Source organism: Sceloporus occidentalis, unplaced genomic scaffold (genome assembly GCF_023333645.1).
Source record: "Sceloporus occidentalis isolate IW3139 unplaced genomic scaffold, rSceOcc1.0.p SCAF_5, whole genome shotgun sequence".
NCBI classification, from domain to species: Eukaryota; Metazoa; Chordata; class Lepidosauria; order Squamata; family Phrynosomatidae; genus Sceloporus; species Sceloporus occidentalis.
The window spans coordinates 57899249-57920473 of NW_028316985.1; the positions used below are offsets into that span (position 1 = coordinate 57899249).

The window sequence follows — 21225 nt, forward strand, 5'->3', positions numbered from 1 at the left end:
CAACCTGTATATTGTGGATAAAAGTTAATGGGCATATTATGTTTAATCCCAGTTCAGGATAACTTGGCCCATTTTATAATTTGTTCTAAAGACTATGGTTCTGCAGGAGATGAAATGTTTTAATCCACCATCCCCACCACCACACTAGCAAAGTATAAGAAGAAATTTGTTTCTGTTTCTTAAGGTGTTACAAAATACTTCTAGGTTTCTGGCATAAAAAAATGACACAAAGCAGCCCTTAGCTATGTGTCACAAGCATGTGGGAAGGCTGCACCAAAAAGTGCTCTTTGGTCACAGCGCGGAAGAGCTACTCTTTGGGCTACAATTTAGCATTATGGGGAATCATAATACTGTAATTCTTTGTTATTTTTACTGCCACAGATTCATGTAGAGGTCAATATTTCTTAAGCTTCTGATGTGGACAATCAGCAAAGTCTTTGCCTCCAATGTGTCAGAAACCAGCACCAAAATCATACTCAGTGACCACAACTGTTTCGATGGGCCATTACAGACAGGCCAAACTAAAGCTGCTTCAGGTCACCTTGGAGGTATGCTGTTTAAATGACACACGCATCTTAAGAGGCCAGAAGCTGCGCCAAAGCTGCACTACAGTGCTTAGGACTAACGTGTGGCTTTGGCACAGCTTCCAGCCTCTTTGGACACATGCATCATTTAAACAGCATACTGCCAAAGTGACCCGAAGCAGCTTTATTTTGGCCTGTCTGTATGGGACCATTATTATTATAAAAAGTCTCTACAGATCTGCAGCCAATAGCTTGCCGTTCCCACTCATTCACACACAACCACTTTGAATACCACTGGCTTACAGCTCTTCCACACTGCAGAAATTAAGCAGTTTGACAATACTTCACCAGTCATGACTTCATCCTGTGGGATCCTGGGATTTGTAGTTTGGTGAGGTATTCAGCCTGGTCTGTTATGGCAAGTAAAGTAGTGTCAAACTGCTATATTTCTGCAGTGTGGTTACACCTTTAGATAACCCTACACACTTGCAGTTACTATACAGGTACTTCTTTACCCTAAAATGCTTTAAAGATCCTCCATAAAGAAAACATTTTTAAAGCTTTGATGGTTGTTATAGAGATAAATAAATATTACTGATAGCTTTGTAAGCCTATGTCTGTTAAACCAGCATGCACCCAGTGCATTTCAATTTCAATTTGTTTGTGATATAAATGAACTACTAATCATTTGGCTCTTGTACAATTTGAATTTTAAGAAAAACAATGCTTGAAAAATGTATGATGCTGTTTTGGATATCTTGCTTCTACCATTCAGTAATCTAAGCATTTAATTGGAGGATACACTACAATTTGGATTTTTAGATCTAAATTGTTGGCATCTTAAAGAATAATCTGGAGTCAATAAAAACAGATTAAGCCTTGTTGCATTCCTCAGTTTGGTTATTATAATATCTGTTGGAAATAGACTTTGGTTGGAGGCTGCTAAGTGATCAGTCTGTTTTGTCTTTGACTATTGAAAATCTTAATATACAAAGTTTGAAAGTATTAACATTCGTACACCAGAAATAAGCAAGAAGAACTTGTATTAATTGTGGGATATTTTCTGGCCACAGTGAGAATTCCCATGGATTAAGGATTAGGCTAAGGATTGTGGCTGTGTGTATTCTTGTCACATGTCGATTTTTGAATTTCATGGAGTTTACTTAGGCAAGGAATATTCAGAGGTGGTTTTGCTAGTTCCTTCTTCTGAAATACAGTCTACAGCATCTGGTATTTGCTGGCAGTCTCCCATCCAAGTATTAACCAGGGCTAGCCCATCTTAGCTTCCAGTATCAGACAGCTTTGGTGCCTTTAGGGTATTTTGGCGAGTCATTGTGGGACACTGGCTTCTTACTGGGAATGTTAAGCTCTACTGTGCTTTTTGCTAGAGTTTAGTATTCCCAGTAGGAAGCCAATTACCCTGCAATGAAAGAAATTTCCATTTTTCTGGATGAGGACAACTTACTGACAACCAGAGCATATTACTTCGATTTTCTTGACACAGGGGGTGGAAACCAAATTGAACCCACACTCGAGGGCTAAAAGCCAGAGCAAAAATAAGCTGGGACAGTTCTCCTTAGAGTGTAAAATGTGCATTTTCAATCCTGCATATAAATGATCCGATGGAAGAGAGGCTCTTAAAATTGTAATACATCCTGATTCCTGACCCTGACCCTAACCCTAATGCTGCATATGAACATACTGATGGGAGTGCTGCTTTTTGCTGCCCATCTGTTCTGGGCTAGAGTGACTTTAACAAATAAGAAATATTTAACCAAACAAGTACACAGCAATAACGTCACATAAATATATAAAAGGTAGTAAGACCTTGAAGGATACCAGTGTTCTCCTCCTGCATTCATTTTACACTGTAAGAATTCATGATCTGCTAGATCTGGGCTTTTATTTTTGCATTCGCTTTATAGGAAGTGGTTTTAGACAGTGGAGAGGTGGAATATGTTTTAAATAACTGCATACTGTAACTGTAAGTACAGTATGTATTTTTAAAAAAATTCTTCAAAGGTCCTCCCTAGTTTTTGCTTTGTTTTGGTTTTTTTAGATGGTAAAAAAATATTTTTCTATGATTGGAGAAATTAAGCTAACGTATGAGCAGTTGTTTTGCTCATTAATACATATAGGGAGCAATCCTGTGCCCATTTACCTGAGAAGAAGCCCATTTAAAACAACGGGATTTACCTCTGAGTAAACATGTTTAGGTTTAAACTATAAATTATCTGTGAGGCTGAAATCCTATATGTGCTTATCTGAGGGTAAATCTCATTGGACTCATGTCCTATTCAGGTTTGGAAATGTGCTGCAACTTTACGTGTTTCTTTCTCTCTCAGGCTTTGATCTATTTTAACAAGATGAAGGAGGGCTTGTTGGGCACAAATAACTTTAAAAATTCAGAATGGTATATAGACAAGCAAAGGTAGATGTCCAATGTCTTGTTTTCACATTTTCAGCTGGCTAGGATAGAAATATATCTGTTTGAAATTATGTTCAGAAATTACACAGGTGTTTTTAGAGAATAAAACCTTCCCAAATGGTTATATTTAAACTGGCTCTGAAAAATTAACTTTTTTGAAATGGGTTTTTCTAATTACAGAAGGGCTTATGCTTGATTAGAAATAAACAGTCTTCACAAAAGTTTCAGAGTAATAGATATATGCTCATAAAGAAAGCAATTGTGTTCTGAAAGTAGAGTGACCAGAGCTATCCATCTGTATGTCATTTAGTACAAGAGAAGAAACGGCAGGTTTAAATTACATGGTATTGGATTGCAATTTCCTAACATTGGATGCTTTTCTGCCCCTTTTTTTTACCTTCAGTCATTACCAAGAAGTGTTCATAAAAAGTAGCTTAAAGAACAGATGCTTTTAAATAATTTAACCAAAGATGTTCCCCCTCCCCTTTATTCCGTTTCCATGTTTTTATTAGAATAAAAAGGAAAGAAATACATGCTAATGCTAGTCACTATCAACTAACCTTGTTAAGTTTTTGCAGATAGAAATAAATAAATCAAAACCAGGTGAATGAAGTAAATACTACAGACATTGCAAGTTTAGCTTTTGGATGCAAGATACTGAAAAGGAACTTTTTATGCCAGAGAATAGAAATTATTGATTAAACATTTTTTCAAAACTCTCTTCCCTTCTGTTGGGAGCTCCCTCATTAACAGCTACGGAAGCCTCATTTTTAATGGGAAGCTTTGAATGCCCATGATTCCTTTTGTTAATTTAAATCTAATGTCATGTGCTAAATATTTCATTTCAGATTTCTTTTCCTCACAAGTATCACTAAAGGATTACTCACAAAAAAAATTGCAACAATGTGCCTTGTGTCATAGCTGACAAATTATTAGGTTTTGGTCTCTAAAGGTCACCCTTCAAATTAGCAAGATCTTCTGACATCTTGGCTTCTCAACCTTAAATATACGTAAATATTGATTCCAAACTGTAAGTGAGGTTTGTACTTTTTAACCTTCTGCTGCTTATTCTAAGAAGTCAGGCAGCAGAGACACATTCTTAGTCTATACTGTGTTTCTTTATTAGTATGTCTTTCCAAAGTTTATGTAAAATCAAAAGGAAGATTCAGCACTATATTTCATCAGCAATGGAGAAGTAACATTAAAAAACCTGCAGACAGAACAATGTTGTTTTATTATATAAACTTTCATTAACAGAATTTATTATAACCTGCAGCCTAAATCCACAGGGTTTTAAAAAACTATTTATTTTATTCTATATTGACTACTTTCCCCGAGGGACTCAGAACAGCTACTAATGTGTTATGTCTCAATCAATTAAATTAGTCCAAAAAGAAGAAGACCATAGGACTGAAAAAGAAAACATGGCTATTATATATTTTTTTTAAAATGCCTACTATATATATATATATATATATATATATATATATAATTTCTCTCTGAGCTAAAGTAAGTCTATATTTTTAAAAGCCTGTGATTAAGCCAATCTAAAAAGAACGTAATTAATCCATCAAATTATGCATCCCATAATTGGTGTTTTTAAAAGGTTTCATATATTTCCCCCATTTAATAATCTTAAATAGGTATGGGGGGGACACTGGTTCTGTACTGGTTTCTCATGCTTTCATTGGTAAGGTGTAGTTTGTATATGTATAGTCTTCTGTATAAGTTCTCTCCCAGTTTTATGGGAACTATATAGGAACATTTAGGTTGTCACCTCTTTTCATATGTCAGAATTCTTTTAATGCTTTGGGAACCAGGATATATATATATTAATTTTGAGTATGAGATTAATGTGACAAAGCTTAAAGCTTCCTTGAATCCTATCCTGCGAGAAAAGTGGGATATAATAAAAATAAAATAAATCCAAACACTACAGCTAAATTAGATTGTGGCATGGCCTATCATTTCATGGTGGGCTGAAGTTGCATCAAGATCCACAAACGGATCTCTAGGTGATTTACAGCTGATCAGTAAGATTCATCAATTTCTGTAACAACAATTTTAGGGATAATTTTTTGTGGGTTTTCTGGGCTATGAGACTGTGTTCTAGAAGAGTTTATCTTTGATGTTTTGCCAGCAGCTGTGACTGGCATCTTCAGAGGGATAAATTAAAACGTCATGAATTTTTGATCTGTATAGTCAGTGAAGTTTATAGAGTTCAGTAGGTAATTTGCTCCACCTCCTGAGCAAACTTGGGAACGTTCTTTCTTAAAGGTAATGTGATGAAAAGACCCCCCCTCCAAAGTAACTTTTAACCATAAACATTTCAAAAAAGAACTATTTTCAATTAGTCATTGTGTTATCTGTTCCTTTGGGGTTTTTTCCATTTCTTGTTTTCTGAAATACCTACCAAAAAACAAAAAAGTGGTCTAAAATTTGAACAGCTCCCCTCAAAATGCTCCCAAATGTCACAGAAAATAACAAGCAAAAGTACGTAATGTGTAAATAATTTACTAATTTCATGGGGGGGGGGGGGAATAACATTATCAGTTGCTGTGTTACTATTCAAAAGGGATATCATTATATCTTTATTAACCCCAAAAGTAGAACACTGCAGGTAATATTATTGTATGTAATTCTGTAACCACTAAATCCTGAGTCATTCTTTTGCATCTAGCTCCAGTGGGTAGACTTTGGGAGTTTTCGTTAAAATGTTGATACTATAAACCCAAAGTGTGCAGATGACCATAACTGGCACTACAATGGGTACTAAATATCTAATATATTAGTCATATGGAGAATACTTGCCTTAATTCAGTTACTTCTTGTATATACAGCAGATCTAATACACAGCTGAGCTCCACTAATTCACTTAAATGGGGGAAGGACAGTATCATGCACCAAAAGAGATTCACACAAACTTTTGCCCGCTCAGTTGGAGTGAATCCATTCAAATGCTCCATGAAGAAAGGAGTTGAGTGCAGAACTCTGGACTATTAGAAATATTATGTGTAGCAATTTGACACTAAAACATGCACATCTCAGAAATCCAAGTTGCATATCATATAAAAGATCTCATGCAATATTATGGAGCTGGGAAACAGGAAAAAAGAACAAGCCTGGCCTGTGTGTGTATATGTATGCTAAATATTGTTGTTCTTGCATGCTTTCAAGTCATTTCCAACTTATGGCAATGCTAAGGCAAGCACATCACACCATTTTCTGAGGCAGAGTGTGTGACTTGCCCAACGTCACCCAGTAGGTTTCTATGGCCTAGCGGGGGATTGAACCCTGGTTTCCAAAGTTGTAGTCCAACACTTAAAACACTTTAACCATTACACCATGCTGGCCCTTCTTATATATACTCAATAACAAATATTATATGTACATAAAAACAATTCATAGGTTACTGTAAGGACAAGTGACCACATGAAAATGAACAAATGATGGCCTGCTACTGGGATGTATTTCAACACATATATTCAGACAGTGAAATGAAGCTCAGATAAGCATTTTGATGGGCACAGGAATGAGTACAGTCTTTTTAAAGTAACAAATAATTATTCAAAATATCTTATAAGTCAGGACAAGGGACTTTTAGCCCTCCAGATGTTTTGGTCTACAAATTCCAGATCTATGGGAGCTGAAGTCTGCAGTATCTTGAAGGCCATAGTCATGTTGTAACATTTATACTTAGCTGTTGTTAATTTTAACAATATTATTGTTCCCAGGGATCATGGAGATCATGAATCACTTTATTAATATTTCTGTTTTAAAATTATGCAAGAAAACCTTTAAAAAAGTGTCCTTAAATGCAATTTGTACAATAAGGCTGTCTAAGTTGCTATTACAACCAATTAAGAAACTTTTGTATCTAGCACAAACAAAAAAAGAACAAACATGATATGCCCAATAACTTCATAAAGATGTGTTATAATTTCCACTATGGACTTAAAGAAGTTATTTTTATCAATGGTTTTTCATTTTCTAGCAATTAAACACTGCATAGTAATGTAAATAAAACTTTATTTGGAGAAACAAACACTTAAGTGTTAAAAAGCATCCATGTGTTTCAGAATTTCATCATCATAAATAAAGTACTGTGTAAGTAATTCTACTTTTCTAGGCTTGTAAGAGAGAAAGAGCTTTCTACTGCATGCAAAAAGTGATACAAGCAACACAACAGTGTTAAAGGGAAGGGGAGTACAATTCTCAAAGATGAGTGAGCTCATACAGTGCAAACTCACAGCAAAGCAAAGTAAGTTTTGCCTTTATATAAATGTGGTACTCTGCTACAGCAAATATCTTTAAGGTTCTGCATAAATGTGATCCACAGTAAATGCTCCCTTGAAAGGAGAAAGCCCATGGAAAACGATTTCATTTATCCCTTTCCAAATTTACCTAGAATTTAAAAAAAGTAAAGATTTATTGAAACATTTCAAGGAAAAGTTAGCATTGTTATTGTATACTTTCAGGTCATTTCCAACCCTAAGGCAAATCTATCATGGGGTTGTATTGGAAACATTTCTTCAGAGGGGGTTTGACTTTGCCTTTCTCCCAGTCTGAGAAAGTGTCTTGCCCAAGGTCACCTAGTGGGTTTTCATGGCCAAGCAAGGATATGAACCCTGGTCTCCAGAGTTGGAGTCCAATGCTCAAACCACTACATCATGCTGGCATACAAGACTATTATCAATTGACAAATACTGTGGGGAACTCACTTTAAAAATTGCATACAGCTGTCTCCAAAAACTCTACTGATATTGTTTACAGGATAAATTTAATTTTTAAAGATCACTTAATAACCATTTAGTTCTATTATCAGTTTCCATGTATGTGAAACCTCTCTACTTTGGAAAGCTTACAAAGCAATTTTGTTTATCCAAAAGAATTCATAGCTAGTGCCATCTAGCGGAAATGTGGAACAATGATCTCAATGAGCTGAAATTTCTTGGTGTGAGCGTTATGTGTCTGCAAGTGGCAACCACATGAATTTCATAGGTTTTTCTTAGTCAAGGAATACTCAGAGGTGGTTTTGACAGTTCTTTCCTCTGAAATATAGCCTACAGAACATGGTATATATTGGAGGTCTTCCATCAAAGTACTAACCAGGGCTGACACTGCTTAGCTTCCAAGATAAGGCAGGATCTGGTGTATACAGTGGGCCCTTCCCTTACACAGGGATCCATTCCAGATCCCCACATAAGGGAAAATCTGGGTATGCTCATGCCCCATTGCAAGCAATGGGGTGCATGCTCATAGCTCAGGGCAGCGCACATGCCATGGGTGCACGCACAATTTCTTTAATTGTTGTGCAGCTTCCACGTAAGCTGGATGCTGCATATAGTGCGCCTGCATATGGTGTGGGTGCACTGTATGATACTTATACAGATGTGGCCTAAATACTGTTAAAGGCAGCAGATTCTGCTAGGTCTAAGCTAAGCAGGGTCAGCCTTGGCTAGTACTGGGATGGAGGACCACCAACAAATTTCAAGTGCTGTAAGCTATATTTCAGAGGAAGGAACTGGCAAAACCACCTGGGAGTATTCCTTGCTTAAGAAAATCCTATTAAACAGGCAACTTGGAGGCACATACACACACTCTTTGCATTAACCATGAGTAATGCAGCATGCATGAGTCCCAGTCCTGGGAAAAGAGCGGGATATAAACAAACAAACAAACAAATAAATAAATAAAATTCATGAATGATTAATACAATAAACTGTTTAATATTTTTGCTGTAATTATTAATAAATTTTTATTTAAATGTCTCACTTTTAAGTTTTTTAAAAACGCAATTAAAATGATCAAAATGGCTCCCCCAATTCCTCCACCAGTAAATCTAAGTAACATGAAATGTTAATCATTACTCAATATGAAAATATAATTGCTATTATGACAATCAAAATAATGACATTTAAAACTGAAAAAAACCCCACCAAATCATGAATCATGATTTTTAACAAATTACTTCTGAGCTCTGAAGAAATAATTAAGAGTGTGGTGCAGTGGTTTGAGCACTGGGCTACACCTCTGGAGAACAGGGTTTGAATCCCAGCTCAACCATGGGAACTTGCTGGGTGACCTTGGTTAACTCACATGCTCTCAGCCACAGGGGAAAACAATGACAAACCTCCTCTGAACAAATCTTGTCAAGAAAACCCTTTGAAAAGGTCATCGTGAGTCAGAAAAGGCACACAATAACAAGGTGCAAGCAGGTATTCGTTCTGTTCTCTTTCTATCAGTGGGCTCTTATGCTCAAATTTTTGCTTGGTACGAACCATTTTGAGCAGCAAATTCTTGGGGAGGAAAATAACAATGGAGAATGTCTGGAGTTCTTCATAAGCTGGGCCAACACATCTCTTGCTTCAGGTAGTAGATGCTGGGTGGTAGCAGCTGTAACCCTTTACCCACTGTTCCACCAAGCCCTTTCTGCTGTTCCTCTCAGATGGAGCACCGAGCTGTGTATATCACTTGACCTATCCTGTGGCCTCAGGTGTGGATGTAGAAAGTTGGGTCATCTTGGAGTATGATTCAGTTGTCAACTTCTGTACATAGAAAGGACCACAGGTGCCTCAGGCAGCAAAATGGCTTGGGCTGGCCCTGCTCAGAGATATCTAATGTTAACATACTAGACTAGACATCCTTTTTGTATCATCCAGTACAGCTCTTCTTATGTTCTTTCTACATTTTGAATGCAGACAGATCTTGTAGCATCTTTGAGACTAACAAAAAAAAAAGAAAGAATTTGGCAGCATGAGCTTTTATAGATTTAAGTCTTCTTCCTCAGATGCATTTGAGGAAAGTAGACATAAGTCTACAAAAGCTCATACTGCCAACTTCTTTCTTTCAGTTAGTCTCAAAGGTACTGCACAGTATATAAAATGGCAGAGGGCTGCTTAACAACAAACTCGTGAATGTGGAGAGCCAACTGTATTTCCTAATTTTTAACTTTTTAATATCTTGAAGAAGTAACTACAGAGAAGCAGTTCAGAAAATGTCTGAACTTTTTCCTTCCCTGACCCTCAAAAGGTATGCTACCCCCCACACTATCCTGCTAACATCACATCTCCTATCAAGAATATTAATATTCCTCTTACAAACTGCCTAAGCTGTCTTCCACTTTTCTCTCCATTGAATTATAGTGATATTGTCTTTAAACCAATGTTGTTACACAATGGCATTCCTATGTGTATGTGCCTTCCAGTTGCCAGCTAACTTATGGTGACTCCATGAATTTCATAGGGTTTTCTTAGGCAATTAATACTTAGAGGTAGTTTTGCCAGTTCCTTACTCTGAAATATAGCCTTTAGAAACTGGTGGGTGCTTTTCTTTGTCTCCCAGAAAAGAACTTGCAAATGTTCTTTTATGGAATACACCTCACAGAATCCCACAGGCTTAGCCAGGTTGGCCACTGGGAGCTGCAGTCTAAAACAGTAATTTGTTCAAGCTATATTCCAGTATCAACTCTTCTCCCTTGCTATATCTATTAGATATTCCCTCTTTTTTTTAAATATAAGTGCCCCATTTCTGTCCACATCAACTAGTCTTCATACTACACACAACTTATTTGTGTTGTACTATAGCTATTCTTCAATTTCCATAGCTAAAAAAATGTATTACGTCACTGGACAAGGAGTTCTGTCATGGAGCGGTATCATGGCTATAATGTAAGGGTTATATCGGGTCACTGGATCCTTTAAAAATAATGGTAGAAGTGGCATGGGAAAGGATGAAAGAAAAGTGGAATGAGAAAAAAAAAGGAAGGAATCAGTGCATATCTCTAGTGGGCAATCTTTTTTGAAAAAAGTCACCGAATTAGGGCATTGGAAGAATATTAATTGTAAGCTCTGTGTGGGAAGATATAGGAAAGCCATTCTTTTCCTGTTCCTTTAAAACTGTATTTAAAAATGGTACCATTTCCCATGAGCAAGTATGATACCACCTTCCCCTTCCAAAGAAACCCTTAGTTTTTATTCAAAAACCAAAACATTTAATAAAATTATAGTGCTAGGGGAAATACTTAAGGTAAGTATTATTTACTTAGGCTGGACCTTTTTTTTTTAAACTGGACTGAAATATATTTTTAGATTTATGAAATGGAATTGCATGTTTGGGCCAAGAAGCTGATTTGTATTTCCCAAACACTTTAAAACAAAATTGTGAAGTATGTATATCTTTAAAGAAAGACATCTACTTCCCAGCATCTTAGGTTTACCGCATTATTTCTTTATCACATTATTTACTGTAGCAGAGACATCCATTCTACTAAGAGGAACCTCCATGTACATGACCACAACAAGTAGCACCCATTCAACCTGAGGGAAGCCCACAGGCTCGCAGGGCCACTGGCTGGCTCTTTGTCACCAAATGCAGTAGGTTGAATGCAGACATCACTGTAATATCCTCACCAACACAACCAGAGGCAAAGAACAGGGGCAAGAGCTGATAAGGGAAAAAAAGATGAAAATAAAATTAAAACATCAAAAATGTTAGAAACATTCACAGCAAAACTGATGGTTATGATTTCTTAATGAAAGGAAAATATAAGACTAATATTCCAAATATACATTTATAAGTGAATTTCTCTCATTCCTTAATTTATGTTTGGTCAACACCAACACAATGTAATTCATCTCAGTCAGCAAACACTGACTACTATACAAAGCAATGAAGCACCTTACCAAACAAAAAGGCAGTTAAAAGAAAAATGATTACATGGAAAATTAAGAAAACATGGCCTTTTCATTACAATACAATTGTTATGTTTTAGATCCATTAAAAATAATGGGACACCTAGTGTTACATAAGAACTTAGCATCTTAAAATGTCTGAACATTTTAACAGTTAAATTTTCTCAAAATGAAGAGTTGGCCAGAAAATATATATATATAAATGACGGTAAACCAACATGCAATTCACTGAGATACTTGGAGTGAGAGTGAGAGAATCAATGAAGAAAATTATATGAGGGGAATGAAACAATTTTATAGCTACCCATCAGACATTTTTACCCAGGACTTTAAATCTGTAATGGAAGCATTTTGGTGTTAAGAGCCAACAGGTGTTTTCCCATGATGTCACCCAGGCCCAACTTTTCTCAACGGCAAAATATTCTGTTGGTTCACATATTCTGTTTAAAAACCTCTGGACATATGTTGCTCTAAAAGATATCCTGTGACTTGTCCCCTTGAGGCCAGTGGGAGGCATTCATGACATGTTTTGGAGATACTGCTTGTCTTTCTAGGTTATGCCATTTCCCTTTCAGTGCCGTTTCCAGCATTTTCAGCTAGAAAGATTGCCCTACAATATAGTAATTCCCCCCCCCCCAAATAATATTTACTATCAGGTTTGTGAAAGATGTCTGAAACCTTTATTTTCTGTTATGCCCTTAATGTTCACAAAAAGAAAAAAGAGGGGAGGGAGAGAAAAATGCTATTTAACAATCTGACAATATGGTGTGGAGAATGGGTGCGGAGGTGATAATGCCTCTCCTTTCAAGATTTCTGTTTTAACAAAAAAAAGATTTCTGTGTAGGATAGATGTGGGCAATTCCCTCCATATCTCTTCCCCTTCCCCATCACATCATGGCCCACCCAAAGGGATCTTGCATCAATTCTTGTCAATCTTTAAACTCAAAATAGGGGAACTAATGGGCTGATTGTAAAGTCAAACTGTTACTTCTGTGAGCAATTTTCATGCATTTGTGGCGGTTTTCTGGGGGGGGACTGGAAAACAACCACTACTGAAGCTGATGCCACTATTGAAGGGAGGCATGTGGAAAAAGCAACATCAGGAAGGAAGATACTATCCGACAATTGTTAATAGGGAAAAAAATCCCATGTGAAAAAGTCCCTCAAATCAGACAGCTTTCAGATCAATAAAATCAAAGGAGCAATAGCAATAGCAAGTACATTTCTATATCGCTTATTAGTGCACTTAAGCAATCCATAAGCATTTTACAATGTGTAAACTAACTGCCCCCCAAAATCTGGGTACTCATTTTAATGGCCTTGGAAGAATGCAAGCCTGAGATGAGCCTGAGCCTCTGGCTGGTATTGAACTCACAACCTTATAGTTTATGAGTGAGTAGCTGCAGTACAGGCATTTAACCACTACACCACCAGGGTGCAGGAAGGTCAAAATCCATCAGAGAGATCTAGTGGGAAAGCTATGGTGGAATAAATAAGTTGTACAAGAATACATCAATACACTTGTGATACTCCCATTCTTAATATGGCTAGACAGAAGCTTCTAATAGTTTACATACTAGATAGAGGTTAAAACTCTGTATTATATTCATTAATTCAGACAATTGTTTCTTCTGCAGCTATAGTTACAGAATTTAAAGCTTAATAGGAATTATAGGAAGTAGCAAAAGAATTTGGTATCTTCACATAAATGTATACAGGAATCTGGGGATTTATTTTTGAGAAAGTGCCACTGATGTTCTCCTTTGTTAGTTGAACAAATAGGATCAGTAAGGAAAAGAACATAATAATCAGGTGGCTTCTGGGCATCAGGTACACAAAAAACAGTGTGCTTCCAAGCCTCTAAAACCTTCTACAGGCTTTCAAAGACCCTCAGTGGCTTAGAGTGAAATCTTCTTTGAACCATGTTAAATTCTGAGAAATATGGGATTGGATGTAAGTTGTACAAGCAAATGCACCTGCACCTCTAGAACAAAATGCCTCTGCTCTATTTTCAGCAGCTACCCATACACCACAGACTAAACTGTTCAGGAAAGTTTCCCTCAAAAGTAGAGGAAAAGTTGCTACAGAAAGTGCTGTATGAGTGGCTTATTGTTCATGCAAACTTTGGATCCAAACTGTGCACAGAGTGTGTTTGTGTGCATGTTACGTAATATAGAGGGCTGTTATCTCTTCTGTCTCCCCACACAAACACAGGCATGCCACTGATCAAAAAGAGGGGAAGTCATGTATTGCCTATTCTGCATGCCAAAATAAGTATTTGTGGTGTGACAACAAAACCCTTGTGCTATAACATGCCTGAACTTTTGACTTCAAAACTAGAAAATCCAAACATTTGTGTGAGACAAAAAGGGGGGGGGGGGGCAGAACAAAGATGGAGAAGGTAAGTACCAAATAAACAGGCTGAGAGAACCAATGTTCATAAATAAACATGTCATTTTCAGGAGTGACTACAGAACTACTTTTTTGTTTCCTTTAAAAAAAAAGAACAGCATTCCTTTGGAACAGACTACTGACTAATAAAAGATCAAAGGTCCACACATTCCAAAAACACAAATAAAAATGTAATTCCCCCCCCCCCCCAGCAACCTTCACCATGAGGAATAAAAGTGCGCAGTGAAAATGTAATTACCTAGCAAAGCTGCAGTCTTATTGTGCTCCCGCAGCTGATCATAAAACGTCTTCCTATTCTGTCTCATCAACTGTAGTACCAGGCAGCCTGTGCGCCTACCAATCGCAGCCATCTGGCTTGTGTCAAAGCCTGTGAGTCAAGCAGCTACAGTGCAACAGGAAAAAAGGCAGTGATGTCACTCTTCAGGTCAGGCAAAGAACAAAGATGTATTCTACCATTAAAAAGCTGGGTGCCACAGGAGTAGAGGCCTCTAGCATGCATTTACTTAGTGATTTATGCTTAATATGGTTCTCTCTGCTAGCCAAGGAGCAGAGCACCACCCAGTGGTTAGCATGCCAAAAATATGTTTAAGGAGCAAGCAAAAAGCTTCCCTTGCCTTGCAAAAGCCAGATGATACCACTTTTCAAACCACACACAACAGTTTGATGCTAATGGTTCCTTTGCCCCCAGAACACTATTACATGTTAGCATTAAATACAGCCATCTTTTGTTTTGTAATGTTAAAGTCAAGGAGATCTGCTCTAGAAATGTGAGTGCATTGCCTCATCTCAAAAGTTTGGCCATACTTTGGTTTACCATCATCCATGTATCAGAGAGACCAAAAACCTACACAGAAGAGGGCAGATGTGCTTCTTTTTATCAGTTAAACATTACCAAAGTAACCACCATAAAAGTATTACTATTATTATGGTAGGCTGTAACAAGAGACAACTGGTGGGAGAGAATGAAGGGGATTAAGGTCTTGTCCAGACTTTGAGAACATAATTCTACATGTTGCTTTTATTGTTTTCAGATTAAATCACAGAACTGGAAGTAAGCTGAAATTTCCTTTACTCCTTCCAACATAAAAAAATCAGCTCCTAAGGGAGACCATGATAGAAGGAACATTGAATAGGCATTCTGATCAGATTGGGATTCATTCTGATAACAGATGTGTCCGATTTTAGGCCTACCGTAGTTCAAAATAATTCTGCTCCAGTCTGAACTTCAGTGAAGTGACACCACTTCAAGTTGTGAATACAGTATGCTGTATTTTCTTTCTTTCTTTCTTTCTAAAAGTCTTCTCCAGCATTCTTTCCCCCTCCCACCAAAATGTGATCTAGAACAATTTCAGACCACTCTCTGATGTGATACAAGAGGGGTTTTTTTCTCTTTCAAATAAGAGCATTTAAAAACTGAAGCCTCCACCTGCCATAGTACCTGGGGCAGGGATGGAGAAGAAATTTCTTTTGACTCATTTTATTTTAAAAAGTTTTCAGAATTCACAGAATTCTTCATAAATTCAACAAAAATAACTTGAGATTCAAAACATTCAAATCTGGACCAACTCAAAACCAACCAGGCAGTAAGTCTTAGACATCCAGGCAACAGGCTTGTTTGATTGTTTAGCAAGCTCATAAAAGTCTGGCTTTCAATCCTTATATATTTAACCTTGCTCACAGTGCTGAATTCTTGTTGTCACCTATTCTGATAGGCACTTCATCTTTAACAATTTTGTGACAGGGAGGTATCATATGATCCTTCTCATACTGGGAAAAGGTTACTTATTGAATTTGGGCAATGTTTAGAATTCTATTTGGTTCATTTTTTAAAAAAAATAGTTATTTTATAAAATTTGCAATATTCTTCTTAAATCTTCCAAAGAACTTCTGTGTTGTTAGTTTTTTAATGAATACAGGAGAGGAATAATGGAAAGAGTAATTCAGTCCTTACAACAACTGGTAAATCTTTTAATGGAGCAAACTCATCTGCTATCAATGGGTGGCAGAAAGCGTAGGATCAGAACTGACTCTCTTGCAATATATATAGGCGAGATATTGACCAGAGGCTGTCAGTGCATCTGTTGCTTCAGGGTGGGGAATCAACACTGGGTTTTATAGGATCCCTTATGGGAATATTTCATGAGAACTGTCCAAGGTGCTGAGCACCATATATTTTTCCAGTCTGGCCTTTTCTTTCAGATGGAAGTCCATAATATGATTTTTGATAGTGGGAACCCAATATGTCTGGAAACTATCAGATAAGAAAATGCCATCCTAAAGCATGAAATCTAATCCTACAACATGTTCAATTAAGATTTCTCACTGATCTGCATCACTCTTCTTTCCATCCCCATTCATTCCTGCCAACTTTTATACTTCACTCATTCTTGTTTGTGAACAATGTAATAAGTACTGATGTCAAAAGGTTGTAAAGAACTACATGTTTATTTTTGCTATACACTGATCCACTGCAAATTCAGCAATATATGGCTAGCTACAAAGAGGATTCTTAATCAGAAACATTTTGAGTGCCTGGAAGCATACAGAATGTGTTTCTTCTCAACTGATTCTCTGCATTCTGTGCCTCCTTACTCTCAGTCAAGAAAAGTAATCTGTAAAATTCAGTGGTACAGCACATGTTTTGCATGCATTGTAAAACAACTTGAGCATTGGGTAAGGAAATACATTTACAAAATACACTTTAAAAGATAACACATCTAACAAGTCCCCAATTCTTCTATTCTTGGCAGAGATGTCATGGGTTATGCTAACTGTATCTTTTGTCTCCAAGTTGCAACCTTACCAAACCCATTAAAGTGTGTGACTCAGTGAAGAAGTGAAAAGCAGATTGGGAAGGAGGGGAAAAAAGAGGGAGCTAGCATGGATTCCTGATGATCTGGGGGCATGCATCATCTGTACGCCACACCCCTGGATTGGCCCGAAGATGGTGCTTTTTGCCCATCTGTTTTGAGCCTGTCTTATGCAAATGTAAGCAACTGTATGCAATTGTATGAGGAATACTAAACACATTAAAATAGTACAAAGGGGATCGCTGCAGCTCACCCCAAATAATAATATACAAAACCAGAAACTAAAATAAATATTATAGCATAATTTAAAAGATTCACACATGTGCCTTGCAACCCTGATAGGCATTACACCCAAAGGACAAAAGCCTTTAGGCCCACAATGCCTGAAAGGGCTATAGTTGCCCAAACACTTCTTGCTGAACAAACAAATCACACAACACACATACATTACACATCCAAAGTAGCATTATTCTGTTTCAGGAAAAGCCTCATCATTTCCTTGCTTCATTAGAATAAGCCAGCCATCCTAGAGCCATAAGAAAGTTTTCTTCATAGTAGGTTTGCCATTGCCTTCATATGGGGCTGAGAGCATGCAACTTGCCCAAGGTGACCCAGTAGGTTTCATGACCCAGTTGGGAATTGAACCCTGGTCTTCAGAGTCACAGTTCAACACTCAAACCACTATACCACACTGGCTCTTTAACATTATCAAAATCAACTGAAAGGGTAAAAGGTCTCACAGAAGTAGTTTTCCCTTTGCACAGGCTAGAGGCTGCTTTACAGTGAACTAAATTGAGAACATGCATGCCATGCTGGGTAATTAGACCTCTAATTAACAACATGGCTACCAAAAAAAAAACAACCCCAAAACCAAAACCCCTGCATTTGAATTGTGGTGCTTTTGTCTAAACTATACAGTATACATTAACAGAAATGTGATCAGATGGTAATTATCAGGCAAAGTACTGTGACTAAGAGTTACCAATACTCTCATGTCTAAGTCTTTGGTCACTAATTCTCTTCCATTGAAGAAAGATGAAACATTGTACAGTAATAATATATTACCAGTCTAACTGTTAGCTGTCTAACTTAACCTTCACTAATATAATTGCTAATGCACAAAACGGGAGCAACAAGATCACTGCTAGTCAAGGTGGCAACCAAGAAAAAGAAGAGCTGACTTTTAACTGTTTCTTCTTTTTAAAATATATTGCTTCCATCTTTCTTAGCATTTCTTCTCATCAGGTGATGGCCTTGGGACAGTGTTTAGGTGTCTCAATGTTTCATAAACTGCAGATCTTAGTGATATTATCTAATGCAGGTACTGTCCAAATTTTGATTGAGAGTTCCTGTATGGCAGAATGGGGTTGGATTGGATGGCCCTTGTGGTCTCTTCCAACGCTATGATTTAGTCTGGGCCCTTTTCCACTGTACATATTGAGTCTCCGTTAACCAGAATTCTGAAATATGAAATACTCCAAAATCCAAAATTGTTCAAACAAGTGGCTGAAATAGTGACACTGCTGATAGTTCAGTGTATATATAAGCTTTGTTTTATGCACAAAATTATTAAAGATATTATGTATAAAAGTACCTTCAGGCTATGGGTATGCAAAACACAAATAAATTTCATTTTTAGACTTGGGTCCCATATCCAGCATATGCAAATATTCCAAAAGCTAAAAAATTCCAAAATCCAAAACACATCTGTTCTCAAGTATTTGAGGTAAGGACAACTCAACATGTGACCAAGCACTGTGCATCTACACTATATAGGTTTTGCAATATACCAGTTTAAATGTCATCACACTATTCTATGGAATTCAGATATTTAGTTTGGGGAAGTGTATTGAATTACCTGGAAAGCTTTTGTGTTGTAGTTCAGGACAGTGTCCACTAGAGCAATGGTTCTCAAGTTCTGGTCTACCAAGTGTTTGTGACTTATACTCACAGAATCTTTGAGAATTACCAGTAATCATGTTGGTTAAGGTTTCTGAAAGTTGAAGATCTTAACACCTGGAAAGCTAAAGGCTGTGGGGAAAAAACTTTACTAGAGATCTGTATCAGAGAATTCTACATATCTTCACCAAACTACAAATCAGGATTCCACAGAAGGAAGTGGTATTTAAATTGGTATCATATTGCTAAAAATATGTAGATTCACATCATGTAATGCAGGGGTGGGGTAGGAACACAGCTAGGAGGGATAAAAAGAAAAGGGATGTGTGTGAAAGAGAAAGAGAAATAATTGTTGGATTGGTTTCGTCTACTTTTGGTAATGGCTTCAACCAAAACGTTTCTGATCAGAGAATGAGACCACTGGATGAAAAAAATGTGCCCCAAACCACTAATATCTATGCTGCCTTAGGTTAGGCCAGTAATATCACCCCTATTTTGCAGATGAATCTGAAAAAGCAACCACTTTAGGACACAGAATTATATTCATCACCGCGAATGTGGAATTTGAACCAGGAATGAGGGTTCCACACTTCACCACTACATCACAAAACCTCTTTTAATGGTAGCTGGTCTCATTTTTCCAGCTCATATTTCTTTAACAATGTACAAAGGACTATTTTCAAAAGACTATTTTCACTGTGGCACTGAGTTTCAGTGGAGTCAAATATAAGATACGTGTTGCTTATTTGCCCTATAATGATTTTTTCTATGCAGCACAGTGACAAGTTATAAAGTAAGCAATCTATTTTGGAGTAAACTTTGTGCACTTATGCCATAATAACTTTTGTAGGATACCCTTAATACTCAGCCATTGATTCCCTATTCTCCCTGAGTTGACTGTTTTCTAGCCTAGAGAGACTATTCAAAAAAGAAAATGGAAAAAAAGGGGAGGATTAATGCATTATATTTTCATGAAAAGGGTTGATTTCCCTTGTCTCCTTTTAAACTCCTTTTCCTGCACTCCCTAAGTGTTCAGGATTTCCATTTGTGCTGGACAGACAGTGCTTATTTTTTTTGTTAAAAGTTTTGTTAAGAAACTGGCATGTATCAGACAATCCTAAATGCTGTGGCATAAGCACTAAGGATTGCATAATACATCCCTGTTGAATATTATGGGTCTCTTTTGCCATGCCCAATGCACTTGCAAGCACAGCTTATCTTTCATGTTCTCCAATGTATGTCAGATGAAGATCAGATTTATCATATCTCACCAAGCAGAAAGGTGAATTAAGCTCCCCTTCCTTTGTTTGACCCATGTGCAGGCAGTAGCTAACTATTATTTATTGCAATGCTTGCTGGAATTTGATTCTAGGACTCCTAGTGGATACCAAAATCCCTGGGAACTCAAGTCTCATTAATACAATGGTATAGTAAAATGGTGTCCCTTATATAAAATGGCAATATTAAGGTTTGATTTCTGCAATATATATCACAATTTCTTATCCATGGATTCAACCATTCACAGATTGAATATATATATATATATATATATATATATATATATATATATATATATTTATTATAAATCTGTGTATGGTTGAATCCATGGATAAGAAATCCTTGGATATGGAGGTACAACTGTACCAAGGTTGGGTCATGCTAGTTTCAAATGTCAGCTTCCTCATCAGATTTGGCATGATGTAGAAATTGCTGTGTAGTTTTAGTTGGCTTTTCCCTTTTAATTGTGATTGCCAGCTCTTAGAAAGGTCAATTACAAAAACAAGGCAATAAATTTTGCTTTGTAACTGCGCACATTGCAGAGATCCAGCTGAAGTCAGTGGAGCAACTAAATGACAGTGCAAATTTGCAGAGCTGCTGGCCAGACGCTTTAGCTTAGATCTGATAGAACATGCCCTTTTTATCAGGAAAAAAAATCTTTCTTGTTTTATGGGTTGTTTTTTTTTTAAAGAACACCTCATTTAAAACTCTTGCCATAAGAGGGAGCCAGTCTACAAAACACTAGGCTTTCTTGGATGAAGTGGATTACATGGACCCATTCCAATCTGGTTCTGGTTATGGGACAAAAACAGCTTCAATCACCTTTGTATATGACAGTGGTTCTCAAATAGTGGGGCAAGATCCCCGGCAGGAAGTAAGAGTTGTTCAAGGGGGATGCAAGACTTGGAGATTCTGTTCTCCCCTTCTCATTCTCTTCCCAAACTTTTTATGTGTACATTTTACATATGTATTGAGTTAAATATTTAATTTACTTATACAAAACGTCTAATTTGAACAATGTTATTTCCTTATAAAATGTTAAAATATGAATATACATGAATATGTGAATGAAAATACACACATACTAAATAAACAAAATATTTTTATTCCTATACTATGTTGAGTAGTGCGTGCAGGATGCACTAGTAGATGTAACAGGAAGGGGGTCCCAAGGGCAGAAA

At 37.0% G+C, this 21225-nt stretch overlaps 1 protein-coding gene across 5 annotated transcripts in view; it reads right to left on the reverse strand.

Moving 5' to 3' along the window:
- MSRB3 (methionine sulfoxide reductase B3) overlaps nucleotides 1–21225 on the reverse strand; it is an 87039-nt gene that overhangs the window by 47564 nt on the left and 18250 nt on the right. Inside the window, exons 1-2 of one of the 5 annotated variants that reach the window (XM_089524186.1) lie at nucleotides 18726–18806; nucleotides 14296–14439 (exon numbers count right to left, since the gene is read on the reverse strand). The exons of 1 other annotated variant lie outside the window; for it this stretch is intronic. In XM_089524186.1, the coding sequence (XP_089380312.1) occupies nucleotides 14296–14407 (112 nt within the window). In that variant the 5' untranslated portion in view covers nucleotides 14408–14439; nucleotides 18726–18806. Of the gene's footprint in view, nucleotides 1–11270; nucleotides 11398–14295; nucleotides 14440–18725; nucleotides 18807–21225 lie in introns of those variants that run through there. 3 more of the 5 variants (XM_089524188.1, XM_089524190.1, XM_089524185.1) reach the window with 3 other exon arrangements.